Raw genomic sequence first — 23,398 nt, forward strand, 5'->3', positions numbered from 1 at the left:
CCATTAAAACTTGAATAATCTAATCAAATTAATGATACAACATTAAAAATGGGGGAAAACAAAGAAGTACTTATACTAGTTGGTTTATTAAAGGCAAATAGACTGTGCGCTTTGTGGTGAAGCTCGACTTTGTAAATACCCAATCAGGTTCAAGGAAGAAAAAAAAACAATTTGCCTTTAGTAAATCCACCCCTTAGAAGAAAAAAGCCAAACAATGTTTATGCACTTGGTAATACAATTATTGGATGAAATATTGACTCGCCATGATTATTTTGTATTTAGCTTTTGTAAAGAATCCTTAAAATCAAGGTGCATGCAGATATGCTGAACGTCTACCCATGTTCACTAGCAGCTTCTTAAAAGAGACATTTAAAAAATAGACTTACCGTGTTTTTTCGTAATTTGAGTTTAGGCCAGTAAATGACTGACTTCTAGTGACTGAAGCAGAGTTGATCCTTGGAGTCTGCACAGACAGTGACATTGTAGAATAGGCCTGGTTCCCTGAAACCAAAGAGTGATCATGTCACATACATTTTTAAAAGCCAAGTTATAGGACCAATTTTTTGGCTATTCCATATCAAGAGATTCCTTCAAGGAAAATTTCTAGAGCGACACATAAGGTACACCCCTTCTATGTCCAGCTAGTAGACTGACCAACTGAGTTCACTAATGTTTAACCTCCTTAGTGTTACATTTCCCACCAAGAAAAACCTTACATTTTTAAGTTAAATGTGCATTTTTATGCTTGAAAATTACATAAGACTCCAAAACATCATATATTTTCTGCAGATTTTGGAAAACTGTTTTCAAACCTATATTTACAGCAAAAAGAACACTAAAATTTCTAGTGCACACAATGCCAATATAATTCCCTTTTTGTAAAATTTAAAAGACAAGACTGTGTTGACTAAATAGACACCAAATATGTAAACTCTTAAAAGAGAAAAAAAGAAAAAAATACCAAAGGGACTGACAACCCCCTACCTTCATTCCATGTGACCGATGTTTACCAATCCTCCTCCACTTGCCATCAGAAACATCCCGGAGCTAACCCAGAGCATTACACAGGCTCAGAATTGCATGTAAAAATGGTTACCCTGAATAATGCTTAGGGTTAAGCATTTTTACATAGAATTTCAAGTCTGAATAATGCTCAGGGATGACTTCCAGTTGTGCACTCACATTTTTTCAGGTGCCACAGCAGCGCACCAAACTATTCCAAACATATAATATCCAACAATAACATTGATCGGTAAAACCAGCTTCTAACAGTGTATTGTGTTCCGAGCGTTGGGATGTCATCCTTGGGGAGGGGCTGGATGACATCACGATGCTCGAAACACGAGACAGTGTGGTAACTATACACTGTTAGAAGCTGGTTTTACTGATCAATGTTATTGTTGGATATTATATATGTGGAACAGTTTGGTGTGCTGATATGGCACCTGAAAAATGTAAATGCACAACTGGAAGTCTGTTTTATTGGTAATAAATACTTTTAAAAAAGGATAAGCACTATGCTTGATGGTCTCTCTCTATATGTAGGGCTGAGGAGGAGTGCTGAGTGAAGTTATAACAGATCTCCGTGCAATGTGGATGGTGCACATACAGTACTGTTATTGGACTGAAGTACAAAAACAAAATACTCTATCGCACAAATGGAGCAAGAGTGATTAGGTCCCAAGCAAGAAACCATAGTCACTGTATGGTAGATTCAGGTTTATTAAACCACTTCTTTAATGGCTGCAGTTCACCTAACAGGGTATTGGATGTCTCTGTGCACTAAAACAAAAAACAAACAGAAGGCGCCGCCAACTAAGTGAGTCATGGTTTGACAAAAGAGCGATTGTGGGCTCCGAAATATGTTACCCCCCCATCCCGCTTTGACGTCAATACATCCCAACGTCACTTCTGATTCTGGTCTTAGTGCTGGTTGCCGTTCCAGTGTGGCTATATTTGCTGCTGGAGGAAGACACAGCCTGTAATAAGGACTTAATCTGCATTCTGAGAGTCCAGCTTTATTCCACCTATCCTGCAGAGCTGTTTTAAGAATACATCTCATCCATCCATCCATCCACCCGCTGTCCACTGAGGCTTGCCAGCGAATAAGGACTGATGATATGCCTATTTACTCTCATCCTTGTGAGTGCATTTTAACCCTTCCCTTTACTTGTTTTTAATTAAATTGATACACTTAGATGGTAGGACCTTGTGTTTGTTTATTGTTTACTGTTATTGTACTGAGCATGTTTTCTACAATTCTATTTTTTATTTTTGTTTTCTTGCAAAAGGTGCTTGCATAGCGTGAAGTGCGGCACTTTTTGGTTAATATTTGTGTCACGTAACACATTATATGTGAGAGTGTGTATGGTGTGAGCAATTCACTCTTGTTTAGTATTTGCAGCATAGCAGCTCACAAGGATTTTTGTTTTAGCATGAGCAGTAGTCACTGTAGCAGCAGATTAAAGCGGAGTTCCACCCAAAGGGGGAAGTTCCGCTTTAAAGACTGGTCCCCCGCTCCCCATTAGGGATTGGCACCTTTGGGGGGTGGGGGGGGCGGGTACCTGAAATTGACAGGTACTCACTCCCACTTCCGCTGTGATTGTCTAGGTGATTGGAAGCGGAAGTTGTCCTCCTACCCTCCGTCCCCGTAGTCTTTTGGAACACGTGACAGTTCCCAGAAGACTATGGGGCCATTCAGAAAGCAAAGCACTACTTGAGTATGCGCAGAGGGCACCCGGCTGTGAAGCCACAAGCTGTCACAGCCGGGTGCCCACACTATAGATGCCGCGCCTGGAACACAGGACAGCCGGTGAAATGGGCTGCGGGGAGGACATTGCAGGATCGTGGGACAGGTGAGTGGCTGTTTCTTAAAAGTTAACAGCTATAGTTTTTGTAGCTGCTGACTTTTATTTTTATACAGTCTGAGTGGAACTCCGCTTTAACATTGTCAAACATTGCTCATCATGATTAACTGCTTCGCTGCCGCCCTATAGCAGTACCAGGGGCGGACTGACCACTCATGGGGCCCCCGGGCAATAGGGGATCATGGGGCCCCTGTGTCATTGCCCAAACTCAAAAAAGCCTATCATAAAGGTACCAGGGGCATCTCATGGGGCCCCCTACTGACCCCTAGGTCAGTGCCCGAGTTTCCAAATGGTCAGTCCACCCCTGAGCAGTACTACTGCTACAGAGCGACAGGGCATCGCAAAATCACGTATATATACTTGATTTTGCATTTCCGGGTAGGGGGCACGTGCATGCTACCCTACCTGCACCGCCATTGGTAGGTACAGATGTCAAACACCAGGTCCCGGATGGAGATTCCCCGCCGGCACCCGGTTATCACCGAGGAACAGTGACAGGGGAGAGACCTGTGTGTAAACAACACGTCTTTCTGCTGCCAGCAGTAACATGCTGCTGTGTACTTGTCTGCACGGCAGAAAAATACACGGTAGCATGTTTACATAGTAAAACACACACAGCACATACAGTAAAACAGCACATAGTTAACCCTTTGATCACTCCAGATGTTAACCACTCCCTTCCCAATGTCATTAGTACAGTGTCAGTGCTTTTTATTAGCAGTGATAACTGTATTAGTGTCATTGGGATGTCAGTGGCAGTTAGTCAGTCCCCCCGTGGCAGAATGCCCGCCTCAGTCCCGCTATAAGACACCGAGGGTAAATCCTCTGGAGGGCAAGTGGTTAATAGTCATAAGCTCAGTGTTTGCCCCAGTCACACGTTCGGACTGAACACTGGCTATCCAAACACCAAACGTTTAGGGCTTTCGGAGTGGATGAACAAGACAGCTTCCGGCTGTCAATGCTCGCTAAGAAAGCAGCGGATGTTTGCACCTGCTGAGCCCTTACCAACCACTGATGTCACATGGTCCATTCACTTATGTGGTTGAGGATTCTGGCCACATAAGCAAATGAACATTACATCATTGTCTAAATATGACCACATGGCCATATTTGAACAATGATGTCACCACTGTCCTTCCTTTATTTAGCTGGTGACAGCTCAGGGAGCTTTCATTCAGCTTTGTTTGTGGCAGGTCATCAGTTTTTTTTTCAACGAGTTTGAAGTGGCAGGCACCATGATTGATGATGATTTACAACGAAGGACTTTTTTAGGGTTCTTTTTTTTTTTTTTAATAAAGGACTTGTCAGATGTTTGCGTGTCTTCATTTCTAGGTGAAATCTTTTTTCCTTTTTTTAGTGAATGAGCATGGGTGCTCTGTACCCCATCCACCTGGTGGGGCTGTATCTAAGGGCCTCTTATTAAAGGAGGTTGTCAGATTCCGATAAGCCCCCCACCATCAGACCCCTACAACCTGAGGGCAAGGGTTTTGGGGATGAGGCCCCTGTCCTCATCATCATAGGATGTGCTACAGAAAAAAATGATATTTACGGAAAGAAAAAGTAAATTACACATTTTAAATTGCAACTAAATAAAATTTCATTGCCGGCTTTGGTAAAAAAAAAAAAACAGCACACAGACCCTAAGGGTTTATGCACACTCCCAGTGCCTCCCAGCATGTTGACCTGAAGTCCTTGCAAGAGGCAGAGGCATTCCTACCTCCCTTACAAGGTAATCTCACAAAACTGAGGGCATATGCCTGGTGTGGATCCTGAAGGAAGAGGGAATATATAGTTGTTGCCTCCCTGTCCTGGACACCTGGGCTGCATGCCTGGATAAAGGTCTTCTATGAATCTTTAGGGGGAGTCCAAGCCATGGGACAGTTCACATTGTTGACACTATGTGCACAAACCTTTTATTTAAAAAATGTCATGTGGTTCCCCTTACAATTCAAACCAACATATCAAACATGTTGTCCAGCCATGTAGATCCACGTCAGTCATGATGACCTGCCATGCCCAGCAATGTCACCTGCTAATACTCTTGTTGCAATTGACAGATGCCTGGGACTGCTGGAGTGTAACTACAGTGATTTGGGATCCCGGATTATGTTATTGACTAGGTATGGCCATATTTGGTCAATTACATCATTCAGGATCCCCACCAGCTTATTTACAATCAGAAGCCAGCAGGTATCTGTCATTCAGCAGCAGTAGTACTAGCGCTGCTAAATGACAGATTCCAATCTGTTGTTTGTAACACATAGACCCTGATTTACTATTGTGCCTAGGCGCATTTCCGTGGGCTAACGTCTACTTTTTAATAGCGACCGTCTACTTTTACACCGCAAAGACATTTACTAAAGAAAGCGTCAACAAGTAGACGCCAAATCGAATTTACTAACGAGACACAGTCCAGGAATCAGACTCAAAAAGCAGACTTGCTAAGAGGCACGTCTAACACCATGGAAAATCACTGCAGAGACATGTTCACATTGAAATTTGCTTTGCCAAATACCAGGACTTCACTTTAAACAATATCTGCCATTTCAAAAAAAATTTAAAATGTGTAAAAAATAGTTTTTTAAAGCAAGTTGACACAGTGAAGAACTAGACGCTTTTGTAGCTTCTTTGGCCTATATAAATGCGCATGTGCAGAACACATTTTAGATGTCTTCCATGATGTCTTTCTTTTTAGACACTGTTCAATAGTAAATCTCTGTGTGGAGTCCACTGACAGACGGCACTCGATCGCGTCTACTGTGTTTAACAAACAGCCCTATTTGTAGCTAGGCATATCTTTATGTATTCTAATTTGATTTCCTTAGTTCCATTGATTCTATTTTTGTTTCTTATCCTTTATAGTTATTTCTGTAATGATTTTACTTATTTTGAAGGTCTAGATAATATTTATTTTGACAGCTGAATGTAAAAATAAAGGTCTGCAATAAAAAAAAAAAAAAACTGCATGGGGTCCCCCCTCCAATCCATACCAAGCCCTTCGGGTCTGGTATGGATATTAATGGGTAACTCCACGCCAAAATTAAATAAAAAACAGCATGGGGTTCCCCCCAAAATCCATATCAGACCCTTATCCGAGCATGCAGCCCAACAGGTCAGGAAAAGGGGGGGAACGAGCGAGCGCCCCCCCTCCTGAACCATACCAGGCCACAGGGCCTAAACATGGGGGGGTACTTTGGGTGCTCCCCCCCCAAAGCACCTTGTCCCCATGTTGATGGGGACAAGGGCTTCTTCCCCACAACCCTGGCTGGTGGTTGTAGGGGTCTGCGGGCAGGGGGCTTATCAGAATCTGGAAGCCCCCTTTAATAAGGGGGTCCCCAGATCCCACCCCCCCCCACGTGAATGAGTATGTGGTACCGCTACTCATTCACAAAAAAAGCAAAGGTGTAGTGTAAAAAAACACAGTACAGGGTCTTTGACAAGTCCTTGAATAAAACAGTGTCCCCCGAAGTAGATCCAACGTCAATCACGGTGTCATGGCGGTGCCCAGAAAAAAGAAAAAAAAAGTTCCGCTCTCGACGGAGTCTACCAGCCTTATGCAGCGATTCTCGCTGACAGGTCTTAAATACGTAAGGGGCGGGGCCAGCCGGGGACATCATCCGAGTGACCCCACCCCATGTGACATCATTGATGTCACATTGGGTGGGATCACATGCTTGATGTCCCCGGCTGGCCCCGCCCCTTACCTATTATTGTATCTATTTGTATCCATTTCGGATACAAATAGATACAATGTTGCAACCGCTATACTTTTTAATGTCAAATATAATAACGGAGCTCTCTGCAGGGACAGAAGTAATACTCCGCTATTAAATTTGCCGGCCGTAGATGGGACGAAAATCAGCCGATTTTTTTTACCGTTTTTTTTTTTTTTAATGGCCCGTTAACCCGTCTATGGCCTGCATTAATGTTTCAGCTGTCAGCGGGGTTCCCCTCCTGAACCATACCAGGCCACATGCACTCAACATGGGGGGGTGCTTTGGGGTTCCCCACTGACAGCTGAATGTAAAATAATTCCCGTAAATTAAATAAATAATAAAAAAAGGCATGGAGTCCCCCCTCCCATCCATGCCAAGTCCTTCGGATCTGGTATGGATTAAGGGGTAACTCCTCGCCGAAATTATTCTGATAAGCCCCCCTGCCCCAAAGCACCCCCCCATGGTGAGGGCATGTGGCCTGGTATGGTTCAGGATGGGGGGGCACTCGCTCGTCCCCCCCCCCTTCCTGACCTGCCAGGCTGCATGCTCGGATAAGGATCTGGTATGGATTTTGGGGGGGACCCCATGCCGTTTTTTTTTTCCATTTCGGCGTGGACTTACCCCTTAATATCCATTTCAGACCCGAAGGGCTTGGTGTGGATGGGAGGGGGGACAATGTAAACAATGTTTACTTTGAGTTTATTGAAAGATACAAAGTTTTCTGTAACTTTGGGGAAAGTGACATCTAAGCTTGTGAACTATAGTGAAGAAAAAAAAAAGGCTGGCATTTGCATTAAAAAATCAGCGCCGACATATACTTTGTATTGCGAAAAAAAATTATTAGCAATTGTGTAAACCGAGGCATTATTTTCAATGGATTTCATTTGTAAACCGAAAAATACGTTAACCGAGGCATTGGTAAACTGCGGTACACCTGTATTAGTATTGCAATCCTTTGTATTGGGATACATAGAACCAACATACATCTGAATTGGCAACAGAGAAGAGGATTTTAAAAAAATTTAATAAAATAATGGCATGGAGTCCCCCCCCCCCCCAAATCCATAACAGACCCTTATCCGAGCATGCAGATACCACATGCCTTCAAAGATTTATTTCCTTTGTTGAATTGGTTGGTTGGTTCACACTAGATGCGATTTAAAATTGTGCTTTTTGTTGGCAATTTCACCGTATTTTCTGTAGATTTACCAATGAGTTATTGCGTTATTGTGTTTTCAATTGCATTGTGATTTCTATTGTAGTCTATATGTGAAATCGCTACAAAATGCTGAAAAAGTTAGACAAGAACTAATTTTGAAATTGTGCTGCAGCAAATCACTTATGTTAAGACACTCACATCCACATTCATTAGATCCGATATCAGGTACAATTTCAATTCCCAAATCGCACATGAAATCGTGCACCCTGGATGCGACTTGGCATGTGATTTGCATGCCCTGCGACTTGCAAATCGTATGCCAAATTGCACCCGATGTGAGTGGGGGCTAACACCACAGTCACATCTATTCCGAGTTGGAAATTGGGCAACTTACAATGAAGCCGCACGCAGGGGCGGACTGACCATTCGAGCGCTTGGGCACTGCCCGAGGGTCCGGGGTCAGTAGGGGGCCCCATGAGATGCTCCTGGTACCTTTCATTGGCTTTTTCATAGTTTTTTTTGGGTGTGGGCCCCATGATCCTCTATTGGCCAGGGGCCCCATGAGTTGTCAGTCCGCCCCTGGTCGCACAATTTCAAAATCAGATTGGATGTGAATGGAGCCTATAGTGGACAATAGGATGTGACTTGGCCTACGATTTAAAAGTCGCCTAGCATGCAAATCGCATGCCAAATTGCACCCGATGTGACTGGGGGCTACCCTGATCACATCAAAGCGGATTTTGAAGTGGTGCGACTTACACTACAGTCACATCTTGTGACTTACAGTAAAGTCACATGATTTCAAAGTCAGGGGACATGCTGATTTAAAGTGCGATTTGCAACACATCTGACACAGATCTCTCTGCAAATCGCATGAAAAGTAGTGTATTCATTGCTTTAGAAATTGTTGCGGCTCCAATCAAGTTTGAACCACACCAATATGAATGCTCTAATAGCAGTCACATTGAGTGCGACTTGGCATGTAACTTGCATGACATGCGACTTGCAAATCGTATGCCAAGTCGCATCCTATTGTCTGCTATTAGAGCAGTCACATGGGTGCATTTCCGACACTGATTTCTAAAGTAGTACATGTACTACATGTACTACTTTTGTGGTGATTTGCATAAATATCTGTGTCAGATGTCTTGCAAATCGCAAGGAAATCGGCATCTTCACTGTACATCGCACAATTTCTAAATCGGCTTTGATGTGACCGGGGTTTAAGGCCTTTTTATGTTTGATTTCCTGAGTGTTTTTCCGATTTATGGCAAATGCCACATACTAGCAAAAGTGAATTGATATTTTCAGTATTGCATGCCAGATGAGGTCATGTGACTGCCTTAACTCATGTGATAATCTGGAGTGAACTGTGCCCATAGGGCCAAGAAATATTGCCAATAGGGTTCCCTTTCACATCCCTGTTCAATGTTCTGTTGTATGCTGCACAGGTACACTTCACTGTGGCTTTCTTTCTGACTGTGATTTGTGGGGCCTGTATACCAAGGATTAATGCATATGGAAAGAGAATTAATCAGGTGCAAACACTTTCTCTGACCAAATGAATGACAGTGGTAGGTGTGGCCTACCTTACATAAAGAGATGCAGTAGTGGGTGAGTTTATCCTTGTACAGCCCACATTATTTTCTGCAAGTCCTTGTCTGTGGTGGTTTGGAGTGGAAGAGATATTGTGGTGAATTGCCCCAGGCCACACCCACACTGTGTTTTGATGTGGGCTGTATATGTTTTGCATGTTTTTCCTTCTAAGGTGTGTTTGTGTGTTCTTGTACAATGATTGTGTTTATTATTTTTGTATTGTAATCCTAACATGTCAATTGCTCTGCTCTTCCAAGTTTGCTTTATTTAGACTGAAATGCAGTTTTCAGACAAACCTGATGAGAAATGTATGTGTGAGGGATTTGGGGAGGTGGGAGGTGTTTTATTTTGGCACGTATGTATTTTTATATTGATATTTTGATCTGCAGCTTGTTTTGTGGATAAGCCTAAGTGATTCATATTAACCGTTTCCTGCTGTAACCTGTGAAAGCACAGTTCATTAGAAGTATAATCTTTTAGATTGTAAACTCTTATGAGCAGGACCGTTCTATTTTAGCAAAATCAATCCTGCTTTTTTTTTTTTTTTTTTTTCCACCAAGAAATTGAATGTACCTACTTGTTGTTTCTGTCCAAATAAATATGGAATGTGTATTTGATAAACATTTGGACTATGTCTTTTTTTGGGGGATTATTTCATGTTTTAGTTTAGTGGCTAAATGGTTAGCACAGTGGCTAAATGGTTAGCACTTCCACCTGGCAGTACTAGGGTCGTTGGTTCAAATCTCAGCCATGGCACCTCCTGCCTGGAGTATGCATGTTCTCCCTGTGCCTGCGTGGGATTTCTCTGGGTACTGGTTTCCTCCCACACTCTAAAGACATGCTGGTAGGTTAATTGGATTCTGTCAAAATTGGCCCTAGTATATGTATGAATGTAAGTAAGGGACCTTAAATTGTACACCCCTTGAGGGTTAGGGACTGATGTGAAATTACAACATATATATGTAAAGCGCTGCATAAATTGACAGCGCTATATAAGTACCCGAAATAAATGTACTAGCACCTCTAATACTTATTTGTGCTAGCTAAATAATATGCCCAAATCTTCCTTGTAGAGTGCACATATGCAAGTATGTCCAAAGTAACAAACCAAAAGCCCCCTATTGCACCACAAGACCAAGTTATGTACCAATGAATAGGCCGTGTTCAATGTGCAGCTAGCTATTCTTTTTCTACAATCCTCTTAACAGTAATAAATTGGGCCCCCAATTTATGTTGACTTTGGGCCTTTACTAGCAAATATATATTCACCAATGTCATATACCCAGTAGAGCTGCAAGCATACATTTACCAATGCCAAATCCACAATAGAACTGCAAACATATATTTGCGAATGTTATATACACAATGGAGCCGCATGTAAAATTGCTATGGTGCACAAATAAACGCCAAGACGGCTGTTGGAGGAGGCACTAGAGCAGCTGTCATACCGGAAATACGTCATGACGTTTGCAGAATACCTGACAGCCCCCCACCGCCAGAGAAAATATCCAAATTATATTTATGGTACAAATACACTAAAAACATTATTAATGGCCATAATCTCAACCATATTCATGTGAAATCTAAATGATAAAACTGTACTGAGTTCATAAATAAAGCTGTGTGTGTAATTGAGGTGTAATTGAGGTCTTGGGGCTCATGGGTGCTGTGGCCTGTAGAGTGGGAATCAGTGGTTTGTTTTTGTGGCTATTGCCGTTTTCAGGCAACCTATGTTACACAATGGAAATGCTGCAGGTCATAATTTGACAAGCATATGGGTGCAGGTGTACAGCCCTGAACACAGAGAGTGAGCATTCAGGGCCACTTCCCCACGCCTTCACACCTGTCAGCTGCTGTGTCCCCATAGTGTAACAGGTGGCTCCAGCCACAGGAACAACCCACTCATTCATGCTGTACAGGCCAGAGGACCTGTGTGAATGGGGCATTTTTTACTTTTTTTTTCCTCAGCTCATTAATTTCAATGGGCTGCCTAACGTGTGGGAACATGCAAAAATACTGCAGGCATATTATTTTAAAAGTGTGTTGCACCTAATGTCACAGTAGTGTGGTGTCATGCGTTTTGGTGGCTGTGAATGCATCTGTGTTTACTAGGCATGTGGAGGTGCAATTAAGTTTTCATCATGGTACCCGCGCACATCTGCACCACAAATGGTGTGAACAAGTCCTAAGGGCCAGTTCACACTATAGAAACACAGCCTAGATGTGTTCCAGATGCGTGTTTGCATGAACTTTTTTGATGCATGTTTAGTGTGTTCCAGAGCATTTTGGATGCGTTTTTTGTGTGTTTCAGTGCATTTAGGATGCGTTTTTGGTGTGTTCCAGTGCATTTTGGATGCGTTTTAGACGTGTTCCAGTGCATTTTTTATGCATTCCAGTTAATTTTTTCCCCTCTTTTTCCTAAATTAAATTAGGGACATGTGTGTTTTAGTGCATTTCAGGGCGTTTTACCACATTCCAGTACAGTTCTATGCATAAACAATGCAGCCTGTTTGACTTTTTTGGCAGCACCTGCAACGCACTGGAACTGCAAGTGCTGATGTGAACTATGACATTGACAACCATATAACCTTTCTGTGTGTTTTGGATGCAAAAAAAGCAACTGAAACACATGTAGTGTGAATTGGCCCTAAAGGGTATTATAAGTAAGGGAATGGGACTGACCAGGAATTGTAAATTCAATCAGACTAGTGGTGAGATACAATCAGGAATCATAATAATGTGAAATCTGAGCTGGAGGTGATAGGAAATGAGACACATTAACTTGATCAGTAAATAAATAGTTAAATAAAAAGAGTGGGGCGGTGATCCATAGATTTGCAGATGGAACAGGTGATGACAGGGGGGGTGGGAGAGGGGGTCAAGTTGTATAAAGAGAGAGGTTTAAGAGCCCATTCACACTTGACTTTATTTCTAACTCTTGCCAAATGCCCTATAGCATTTGACAGGTGTTTGGGAAGCGGTTTTAATGCTCCTCAAATGCTCCCCAAACACCCTATGTGCGGTTTTGAGGCATGTGACAAGCATTTGCCAAGCGTTAAAACTGCACCACAAATGCCTGTAATGAAGTTAAATGGTATTGACGCTCCGAAAATGCCACACTGCAAACGTCTGCCAGGCATTTGATGAGCGGCACCATAGACTTGAATGGGAGGCTTCAACTCCTCTTGACTCGAGATGAGGAGCCAGTTTTGCTGTGACGCAATGCTAATGCTTCAGTGTGCACAGCACTGTGTGCTGCCATGTGCAGAATTTTCATAGGAGTTTCAGAAGCGTAAAAAACCCTTCCCAAGTGCCTGTCTGACGCCTGCTGACAAAGCTAGTGCGAACGTAGCCTTAGAGAAGATGAAAAAAGTTGTAATGAAATATAAACAGAAGGGAAATTGAAAGTTTCAAACTTGTCAGAAGAACAGGACACAGGTAAGATTCACTCCCTTTCTGCTTTCTAGTCAGTAGCCAAAATCTTAATTGATTGATCGATATTCCTGGCACTGACAGAACCCTGGAAATTGATCTCCATATTTTGGGCATTCACAAATGTCAAGGAGCTTCCAATCTAATGCAGGCCATAGATGGGTCGAAAATCGGCCAATTTTTTCACTGTTAGTGGGTTAATTGGTTGGCCGTTTTTCGGGTTTTGGCACTTTTTTTTTATCAGTAAAGTTGGAAAATTCGCGGCCAATTTTGACGATTGGCCGATTATCCCGGCAATGATGGGCAAATCGACCGATCGTTTTACCGATAAAAAATCTGTGCATGGGCCAAGACCTTCAAGAAGAAGAAGAAGAAGACTTCCAGTCCGCTATTATATTTTACATGAAAAGTCTTGCCGTTGCAACAATGTATCTATTTGTATCCGAATAAAAACATCTGTATCCGAAATGGATTCAAATGGATACATTGTTGCAACCACAATACTTTTCATGTAAAATATAATAGCGGAGCTCTCTGCAAGGGACAGAAGTAAAAATGCCAGCCATAGACGGGACGCAAATCGGGCAATTTTTTTACCATTGGTGGTAACGTTGGCCGATTGAACAACCGATTTTTTGTTTTGTTTTTTTTTTTCCATACACTAGGCCCAATTAACCTAACAGCATGTCTTTGGAGTATTGGCAGAAACACACCCGTGCAAAGAAAGCATGCAAACTGAGATGCAGACAGGTACAGCCATGACTGGGATTAGAACCCATGACCCATGCGCTGTAAGTTCTGAGTTCTAACCACTAAGCCACTGTAGGAGACAGAGCTTGAGCTGCAATGTAGAATAGTTACATTGTTTAAAAATAATGATAACGCAAGCGCTGGTAAAATTATATAGACTACTAAAATGGTATTACACAAGATAAATACAACTCTAAGTATAGATATTAAGGTAGCAGCTAGCACTCAGGGTATTGGCAACAGTTCCAGAATAGAAATATGTTAAAGTAATAGTGCAGCACTATAAATGCATGTTAACAATCATAAACGCATGTAAAGTCAACAAAGTGCAAATAAGTGCAATAATGATGTAAACTGGTAAATGGTGCTATGGGTTAGTCATCCAACTCCATCCATCCATCAGGGTGGGTGCCAAAATGGTCCTGGGGAGGAATTAGCTCAGCCACAGAAGCCAGAAAGGTGCTTAATAGTGTAGTACTTTATTATAATGGTCACGAGTAACAATTTAAAATATCCACGTGGAGTAAAAAAAATAATAGCAAAGTGAGTACCAAGATGGCAGACGCTCCTCAATGGCAGCGGCGTGGCGTCAGCAATAGGGATCCACCCAATGCATTTCGTGTACCAACGCGTCCTATTGGTGTGCCCCTGAGGGCGTGTTGGTACACGAAATGCATTGAGTGGAGCCCTATTGCTGACGCCACACCACCGCCATTGAGGAGAGTCCGCTATACTGTCCATCACGGATAAACCGTCTGCACTACTGTCCGTCACGGATAAATAAACACGTGCCATTCATAGGCACTCTCTGAGTTGGTACTCTCACACGAAGGACATTCCATTATTCAGGAATGATTATATGAACTTTTTTAGCACCTATTACCAGTCGACATCATTATCGCATTTATTTGCACTTTTTTTATTTTACATGTGTTTATGATTGATAACATGCATTTATAGCGCTGCACTATTACTTTAACATAGAATAGTTACATGATTAAAGAGAATGAAGATATATAATTATATTGGGAAATTAGAACTAGACATGCCCAATTATTTGAGATGTAAGTGTGAAAATGTTTGACATTTGAAAATAGAATGTATGATATTCATTAGAAAATACATTAGTTGTCTGATCATTTTGGAGAAACAGCAACCCAAAAAAAAAAAAAATATAGAATATAGGTGTACTTTTTACTTTGAATTATAAGTATTCTCATATGCAAACAGAAAAATGCCAACAGGACAAAGCCCGCAGTTGTGCGACACCTAGCGAACATATCCGGTATTGCACCTAAAAATGTACCAGACGCGATTCCGCATTTACTAACAGGAAAGAGTCTACAAAGTAGATGCTTTTCAATGAGCTTGCTAGATGCCTTTCAGAAGACTGACAGGTCTAGCGTGTTTGAATTGAGTCTGCCTGAATGTTCAGTGTCTGCTGGTAGACTCAATTCTTAGTAAATCAGGGCCATATTGTCACTTTTAGCCTTGTGCCTACCTGGACAATTTTTAACATTTTAACAAATGTTAAAATGTGCACTTCTTGCTAGATATTACTTAAAACCCCCAAACAAAATGTATATTTTCTGAAAGCAGAGAACTGGGAGAATAAAATAGTGGCAGTTGCAATTTTTAAGTTGCACAATATTTGTGCAGCTATTTATCTGTGTATATTCAGTTAAAAAAATACACTAAAACATATTTTAATGTAAACACAATATTTTACTCAACTTTTGGTAATATATAAAAGATGAGGTTGTGTCAAGTGAAATATGCCAAACATTGAAGTCTTAAAATTGCCATGTATCACAACAAAGGGATTTTGCCTTATCTGTAAAGTTCAATTTTTTGAGCACAGTACAGGACACAGGGTGCTGTAATGGGGATCTGATCTGTAATACACCTAGAATGAAGAAGTTTTAACAAGTAAAAGTGAAGCCAAAGGTTTCCGGAATAGATAGGACAAGGCCAAAACTTTTCCATTAAGAGTACTTAAAGCCAATTTGCAGGAAAGCCAGACAGTGAGGGGACAAGTAACCTCTGGGGTTGAAATGCATGTGTTTACAACAGGCAAAAAATAATTTCCAAGTATGGTAGTAGATTTTTACTGGAGTGGCTTTTCAGGATTTGAGTAATGTGGGAATGACAAAATTAGATAAACCCTTGTCCTTCAAAACCTGGTGTCATGGTCTGGAGTCAGGCTCGAAAGTCAGTGGCTGTAGCAGCTGAAAGCTTCATGTGTAGTCATATTGCCCCAGCAGAAGGAGAACAAACGCAGGGTTCAGGTCACAGATGCAGCACATAAGGAATAAGCATAAGTGAGTCAATGAACAAGGGTTGATAATGAGTGGTAACGAAGAAAATGATAGCTGCAGGTATGCAAAGGAGCATTAAATCGGCTGGAAAGAGCACAATAATTTTGCAAACAGAGACATGGTTTAAACCAGAAAGTTCATGGGAGTAGCAAAGAGTTCAAGATTCACCAGAAGCAAGATACAAAGTGCTGTGCCACTGCAGATGCTGGACAGCTTCCTGCCTGACCCCTTGCACAAGGAGGTCCCAGGTTTAGATATGGACTCTAACACTTGGGTTTTAACAGCCTTGCCGTTAAAGCCAGTGAAAGAGAAGCAGAATGGAGCAGGAGGCCTTGAGGCAGTAGATCTGTTTGGAAGAGACCTAGGAGTTTAAAGTATATCTTGTGTACAATGTTTTTATGGGTCCGGGATGCAAACAGCAGAAATTACTGGACAGTGTTTCTCCACACAGGAGGTAATTAGACCTACTCCCTTCAAGGCTTCCTGACTGATCTAGACCACTGAATTGGGATTATCTGACTGCAGGTGTCCCTGGAGAAACAGGGGGGTCCAGTGATGCAGAGCTAATTTTATTGCTGTGAGCTCCATGATGTTGATGGGGAGTTTTGTTTCCCTGGGTGACCAGATTTCCTGAAATGTGAGAGATTGGAACGCTCCACCCCAGCCTGTGAGACTGGCATCTGTTACCACCTTCCATATATGTGGGAGAAACAACTTTCCCATTTCCAAGGCTGCACTGGAATTTCACGAAGCTAGAAAGTTCCTTGCTCGAATGGAGAAAAACACAAGGAGGTCAAGAGTGTACTTGTTCTAGGCCAACAGAATGTTGTGTTGGAAAGGCCTTGAGTGGAAATGAGCAAAAGGAACAGCCTCAAATCAGACTATCATGAGGCCCAGGACTCTTGTGGAGAATGTCATTGAGGGATGTTTTTTGGATCTTAAGGTCTGAGCATGGGATCTTAGAAAAAGAAGCTTGTTTACCAGAAGGAAAACGTTTCCTTAGTTTGTGTCTAAATTGAGGCCCAATTATTCAAGATGAAGGGAAGGTGAAGGTTAGACTTTTGAAAAATGATTACCCAGCTGAGTGCACAAATGAATTCGTACAATGCAGACAGTTTTCACTTTTTTCACTTTCAATAAATTTTTATTGAAAAAATCTGAGGTACAAAACAGGAGCTTCACATGAGGTAAAGGCTATGCTTTGGTGAAATACACAGTACTGGGCAAAAGTTTTGGGAAGGTGTGAAAAAATGTTGTAAATTAAGAATGCTTTCAAAAATAGAAGTGTTAATTTTTTTTATTTTTATCAATTAACAAAATGAAACAAAAGAGAAATCCAAATCAAATCAATATTTGGTGCAACTATCCTTCGGCTTCAAACCAGCATCTATTCTAGGAACGTACAGTGCTTGTGCACAGTTTCGAAGGAACTCGGCAGGTAGTTTGTGTTGTCTTAGTATAATGATCCTTCATATCAACCATGGAGATCCAGCCCTTCTCCGGATGACCAGGGTGTATTTATATATGTACTATTCCCGTGGCAACCAATAGTCCTTTTCCAGAGAGATGCATTTATTCGGATAAAGATATTTGTTACAGATGACAGAAATCCAGCTGAATATTTGTAAAGATTACAACAAACAACAGCTCTCAAAGTCCCATTTAAGATACTTCATATCAAGCATAGAGATACTACACCATCCAGCATCTGTCCAATCTATAATATGCAACTAGGTAGCTTCCATGCAACCTGTGTTCTGTCCAACGTATCCTGACCTGTGGTCTTCTATCTTTGTATTCTCCCTTATGCTGTGCCCAGGTATCCTCACTTGTGCTCTGCTATCTTTGTATTCCATCCTGTGTTCTGTTTCCTGTGTTAATATACACATTTTCCCCAATCAGTACAATGGCAAGCAGTCTGATTGGCCACTTTTAGTAGCATGTTTGATCTTATGTGTCTAGACCTAGAAACTTCCCCTGACTCTCCATATATTTACCCAAAAACAGGTTAACCCAACACAACAAAGGTAAGGTAATCACCTCCTGCATACATTAACATAGCAAGGTGTCCTTTTGGTGTGTAAAGTGGTCTTATCACTGGCCTGTCAGTATGTGTTTCAATGTCTTCAATATATATATTACACACAATATACTACATATTCCCCCACTTCAATCTGTTTTTTACTCAAAAACGATTCACAAATAGTGCACATATAATCAACTAGCAGGGTTGTATTGTGATCTGAGGTATTGAATGCTTCATAATAGCTCATATAAAATATGAAATTGAAACTGGTTACATCTCTCTTCACCAGCCTCTATAATATCCCTGTTAGTTAATAATTTGACTGGAGTGATAACTTTCACTCACCCCTTTTATAATTTTAAAGAAAGCCTCCCAAAGTAATATATTTTTAAGTTATTCTGCCCAGTCTGAGCATCAGTGTGGAAATACTCAGACATCCCATAAGTTATGCAATGTCATTTTGTAGCATCTCACCTCATTACTTACATATATATATACAGATGGTTTTAAAATGATTATCAGGTTTAAATGCCTCTCTCTGGTTTTAAAACAAAGATAATGAAAATAAGGAAAAAGAGAAAAATGAGTAAAAAAATTATACTTGATAAGTCCATCAGTTTAAAGTCTTTGTAATTCCTGTAAGGTGGTATCAACACAACATAGCTTTTCATGGCATTCTGTTCTTCACTTGCAAATGAGCATTTCCAGTCACAGGTCTCCAACATCTGAAAGACAAAAAATTCTCAAACAAAAAGTTCATTAGCCCAGTCCTTTCAACATTGTGTTTGAAGATAAAACAATGTACTATTTGCAAGCTAATTCACCCCCACTGCCATAGAGGTCTAATTTGCAACCTTTAGGAAAAAAAACAAACAATGGATGCAAACTGGGAGTTTATCCAGCAACTGCTTTTCAGGTGGCTAAAACTATAACCACTACAAAAACAATTTGGAATTTATTTCCCACCTGACTTTAAAAAAAACTAAATCATGAAGGCTTGTCCTTGGAAACACAAAAATATGCCAAGGTCCTCCATTAATATTCCAAATACTGAGGCCAAATTTCTGAGAGCTGTAGCTAAATCTGAATGCATGCCAAAGAACTTTAATTGGAAAAACTCATACCACAACTGTCTATGGACTATCAACAAAATGGTTGTTCATCCCAGTGTAGTATCTTTGTGTAAATGAAGACACCTCCATTTTCAGCTCTTTCAGTTGCTCCATAAACTGAAGTCTTTCTTGCTTTAGCTGACTATTCTCAGATTGTAACCTTGTTATTTGGGTTTTAAAAGAGACTTGGTTTTGTCTACTATAGCCTACATGCCTGGGAGAGTTGCCCCACCTTGCAGAGTAAACTTCTTTACATCTTGGTAGAGTTTTGGGGTACCGAGAGTTCCTTGCTTACCACTATTACCATTAAAACAATATTGTACAATGTGCCCCAACTTTTTACAAGCAAAACATCTCAGAACTGGCTTCCCTAAATAAGCCCTTCTCTGAGCACATGAGGACTAAGACACATGACAATGGCTGGAGTCCTGAGACTTCACACTCTCATTGTCTGAGGAACATTCACCCACAACAGACTCACCTGATGTGGTCACTGCTACTGCATTACCATTATCCAAAGACCCATTCTCTATTTCCAAGCCAGAGTCAGTTTGAACAGCTGCTACAAACAATTGTCTAAACACCCATCATAGACCTTACTTGAAGCAACAATAACACTCTGCTTCTTTAGAGACATTATCTCTGCTAAACATTGAGAATGGTCAACCTTTTCACGTTCGGTACATATCTCCTGTATAGTACACAGGGCATTCTCCAAACATTCTTTAACAAATGTAATCTCATTGCGTAATTTTGTATTTTCATTAGTAATATGCTTACTGTCTGCGTTAAATATAGCAGCCTTCTGGGCAAGAAATTTCACATGTTCAATTTCAGCTTTTAAAAACTCCACCTCATCTTCCAATTTTTGCTTCTGCTGAAGAACAGATTTGTATTGCCCTGCTAGCCAGGCAGCAGCAGAAATGAGTACATATTTTGCCTTATGTGTATTTAGCTTTTTGCTACAAAGCTTTTCATCCACCCATTTTTGTGCCTGCAACCATGGGTCAGCAGATCCTTGTATAGCATGAACAATAGCCTCATTGTCCTTTACTTGTGCCACCTTTTTCAAAATTCCCTCCATTATTGAGATACACAAATACTGTATATTTAGCACAAAAAGAAAGATTAATGCCACCAAACAGTGCTGTTTGTTGCACAACACACTTTAACTAGCAATTCAAAAAAATGTATACTCTCAACAAAAGTAATGACTATCCATAGGACAATTAAAAAAACAAAACACCCATCTGTTAATAAGGAACAAGGTACACTCACCAACTGCTTTAGTTCCTAGACTTATGATCTTCTCCAGGTCCTTTTTGGGTCCTCACGGTCTTGTCACCTCATAGGATCATTGGATTCTCATAGAATTCTTCTGGTACACAACACAGTCCTTTTTTTAGTTTTCCAGCCTCCAGATAATAATTCTGGGTTTCAATTTGTGAATCAGACCCCTTAAGTCACCACCAGACTTTTGAGTCTTCTTGATCCACTTCCCAGGATCATTGGATTCTCATAGAATTCTTCTTCAGTTTGTGGGTCAGACTCTTAAATCACAACCAGATTTTAGAGTCACAGCACAGCTTCAAGGTCTACCTCACAGAACTGTTGTCATCACCGACTTCTGTTACTGAATCTGAAAGTGCTCTTCTGGTGACTTGGACGGCACCAATGTTGTCTTAATATAATGAAGACAACTGTGCTTTTCCAGAGAGACATCCAGCCAGAATAAACCCAGATGAATAGTTGTGAATATTACAATGAACAACAGCTCTCAAAGTCCCATTTAAGATACTTCATATCAAGCATAGAGATACTACACCATCCAGCATGTGTCCAATCTATAATATGCAACTAGGTAGCTTCCATGCAACCTGTGTTCTGTCCAACGTATCCTGACCTGTGGTCTGCTATCTTTGTATTCTCCCTTATACTGTGCCCAGGTATCCTCACTTGTGCTCTGCTATCTTTGTATTCCATCCTGTGTTCTGTGTTCTGTGTCCTGTGTTAATATACACATTTTCCCCATTCAGTACAATGGCAAGCAGTCTGATTGGCCACTTTTAGTAGCATGTTTGATCTTATGTGTCTAGACCTAGAAACGTCCCCTGACTCTCCATATATTTACCCAAAAACAGGTTAACCCAACACAACAAAGGTAAGGTAATTACCTCCTGCATACATTAACATAGTAAGGTGTCCTTTTGGTGTGTAAAGTAGTCTTATCACTGGCCTATCAGTATGTGTTTCAATGTCTTCAATATACAGTATATATTACACACAATATACTACAGTTTGTTCCAAACATCTTGGAGAACTAACCATGCACCTTCTATGGATGTAGGCTGCCTCAAATCCTTGTTTTTTCATGTAATCCCAGACAAACTTAATGATGTCAAGATCAGGGCTCTGTGGGGGCCAAACCATTTCCAGGACTTGTTTTTATTCACACTGAAGATTACTCTTAATGACACTGGCTGTATGTTTGGGGTTGTTGTTCAAGATCCTCCTATCCGTTTTCTATTCCTATCCCTCCTTCCTACATCTCTTCCCTATTTCCCCTTGCCCCTTACTCCTTACTCCATCCATCCCTGCAGGGGTTGTTTCATCAGGGGCTTCTTTTACTTCCTTTTCAATAAACTTGCCTAGTGCCGGACGAGATACATGCCCTTCCTGTTCTGAACTTGTCATTGGTTCTCCCGGGATACTTGAGATCAGAGAGATACACTTGCTGCATCATTTCATTTAGATGGAAATTAAAAACCTACCACTATGAGCCATTTTGTGTGCACTATTACTCACTCTTTTCTACTTTTCTCCCCCCAGTTAAATTTTTCTGTATCCTTCTCTTTCTCTATTCCCCCTATTTCCCTACCACAGAGTCCATTTGATAATCCACTGTCCTGCAGCAATTATCTGTTTTACCCAAAGATTAAACATGGCTTTTAGATCGATAACTATCAATGTATAGGGCCTGTATTTCCCTCAGAAAAGGTATTTGAATACCTTACTTGTCAGAAGGTGGATATTGCATTTCTTCAGGAGACATGTCTTTCTTTTCCACACATCCCACATCATTTTGATGCTCAATATTCCCAAGTCTTTTATGCAACGACCAAGTTAAAAAGATGGGAGTAATTATCGGAATTTTCAAATTAAATGTGAGTTAACAAAATCGTTGGTTTCTGGGATTTGATCACACTTTTTTCACCACTATGTTTGATATGTATTGTTACCTCTATTCAGTATTCAGTATGTGCACAGTATTTTATAACTTGTATATTTCGAGTATATACTGTATATACTGTATATATTAAGTTGCTGATATTTATTGATTTACTTAATATATGCACCTAGCATTTTTAGGGGTGTAGCACTGTTCTTTTGATTTATTTTGCTTTCATTATCCAAGGGAATAAGAGATTTCCAGCTGTTTGGGGACAGAATTGGCTATATTAAGAACATGGGTTTTTGTGTGTATCATACGAGGAGAATGACATGTGCATGGTTTGGCAGTCCATGTATGTTGTAATAAGTTCCAAGTGGGTAGGATGCCTGATGAAAGAGTGCGCCGGGTGACCCTCGTCCCACGCATGCTCAGAAACGCGTCGCACTTTGATGAGGAAGAAAGGAAAGAAGGAAGGAAAGAAGGAAGAAATAGGGGAGAGATAATTTTTTTCTCTGGAAGGAAGAACTTGGGATGTGTAAAGGCTCAGACCCAGGTGTCTAAAGTGAAGAGAAGGTTGGAGAGCAGTTTTGTAAACTGATCATACAACTGACAGCCTAGAGTATCTGCATTGTCCTGTAGATCTTTGCAGACAGTTGGAAGGGAGATGAGTCCTTCAGGAGAACATCTTTTTTTTTATTATTATTATACAGGATTTATATAGCGCCAACAGTTTGCACCAGCTATTTACAAAATAAAGGTAGACATTACAGTTACAATACAATTTGGTACAAGAGGAAACAGAGGGCCCTGCTCTTAGAGCTGATAATCTAGAAGGAAGGGTTGAATGATACAAAAGGTAATAGCTGTGGGGGGATGAGTTGATGGAGGAAATAAATTGCGGTTTACTAGGTAGAAGCAGGATAGACTTCTTTAAAGAGAAAGGTTTTCAGGGATCGTCTAATGGTGGATAGATTAGGAGACAGCCGGACAGATTGGGGTAGGGAGTTCCAAAGGATGGGAGAAGCTCGGGAGAAGTCCTGGAGGCAAGCATGGGAGGAGGTGATATGAGAACTAGAGAGCAGAAGGTCTTGGGAGGATCGAAGAGAGCAGTTTGGTTGATATTTTGAGACCAGGTTGGTGATGTAGCAGGGGGCAGAGTTGTGGGTGGCTTTGTAAGTTGTTAGTATTTTGAATTTTATTCATTGAGCGAGTGGAAGCTAGTGGAGGGATTGGCAGAGAGGGGTAGCAGA

At 41.1% G+C, this 23,398-nt stretch overlaps 1 protein-coding gene across 2 annotated transcripts in view; it reads right to left on the minus strand.

Moving 5' to 3' along the window:
• The window catches only part of LOC149451927 (rho family-interacting cell polarization regulator 1-like), a 1,274,165-nt gene that overhangs the window by 1,069,494 nt on the left and 181,273 nt on the right, over positions 1–23,398 (minus strand). For both annotated transcript variants that reach the window (XM_089689951.1, XM_089689952.1), the window contains exon 2: positions 387–501. In XM_089689951.1, coding sequence (XP_089546077.1) covers positions 387–501 — 115 coding nt within the window. The remainder of the gene's footprint in view (positions 1–386; positions 502–23,398) is intronic.

This window comes from Staurois parvus, unplaced genomic scaffold (assembly GCF_062004578.1).
Source record: "Staurois parvus isolate SC_StPar_1 unplaced genomic scaffold, SC_StPar_1.0 ptg000505l, whole genome shotgun sequence".
Lineage (NCBI taxonomy): Eukaryota > Metazoa > Chordata > Amphibia > Anura > Ranidae > Staurois > Staurois parvus.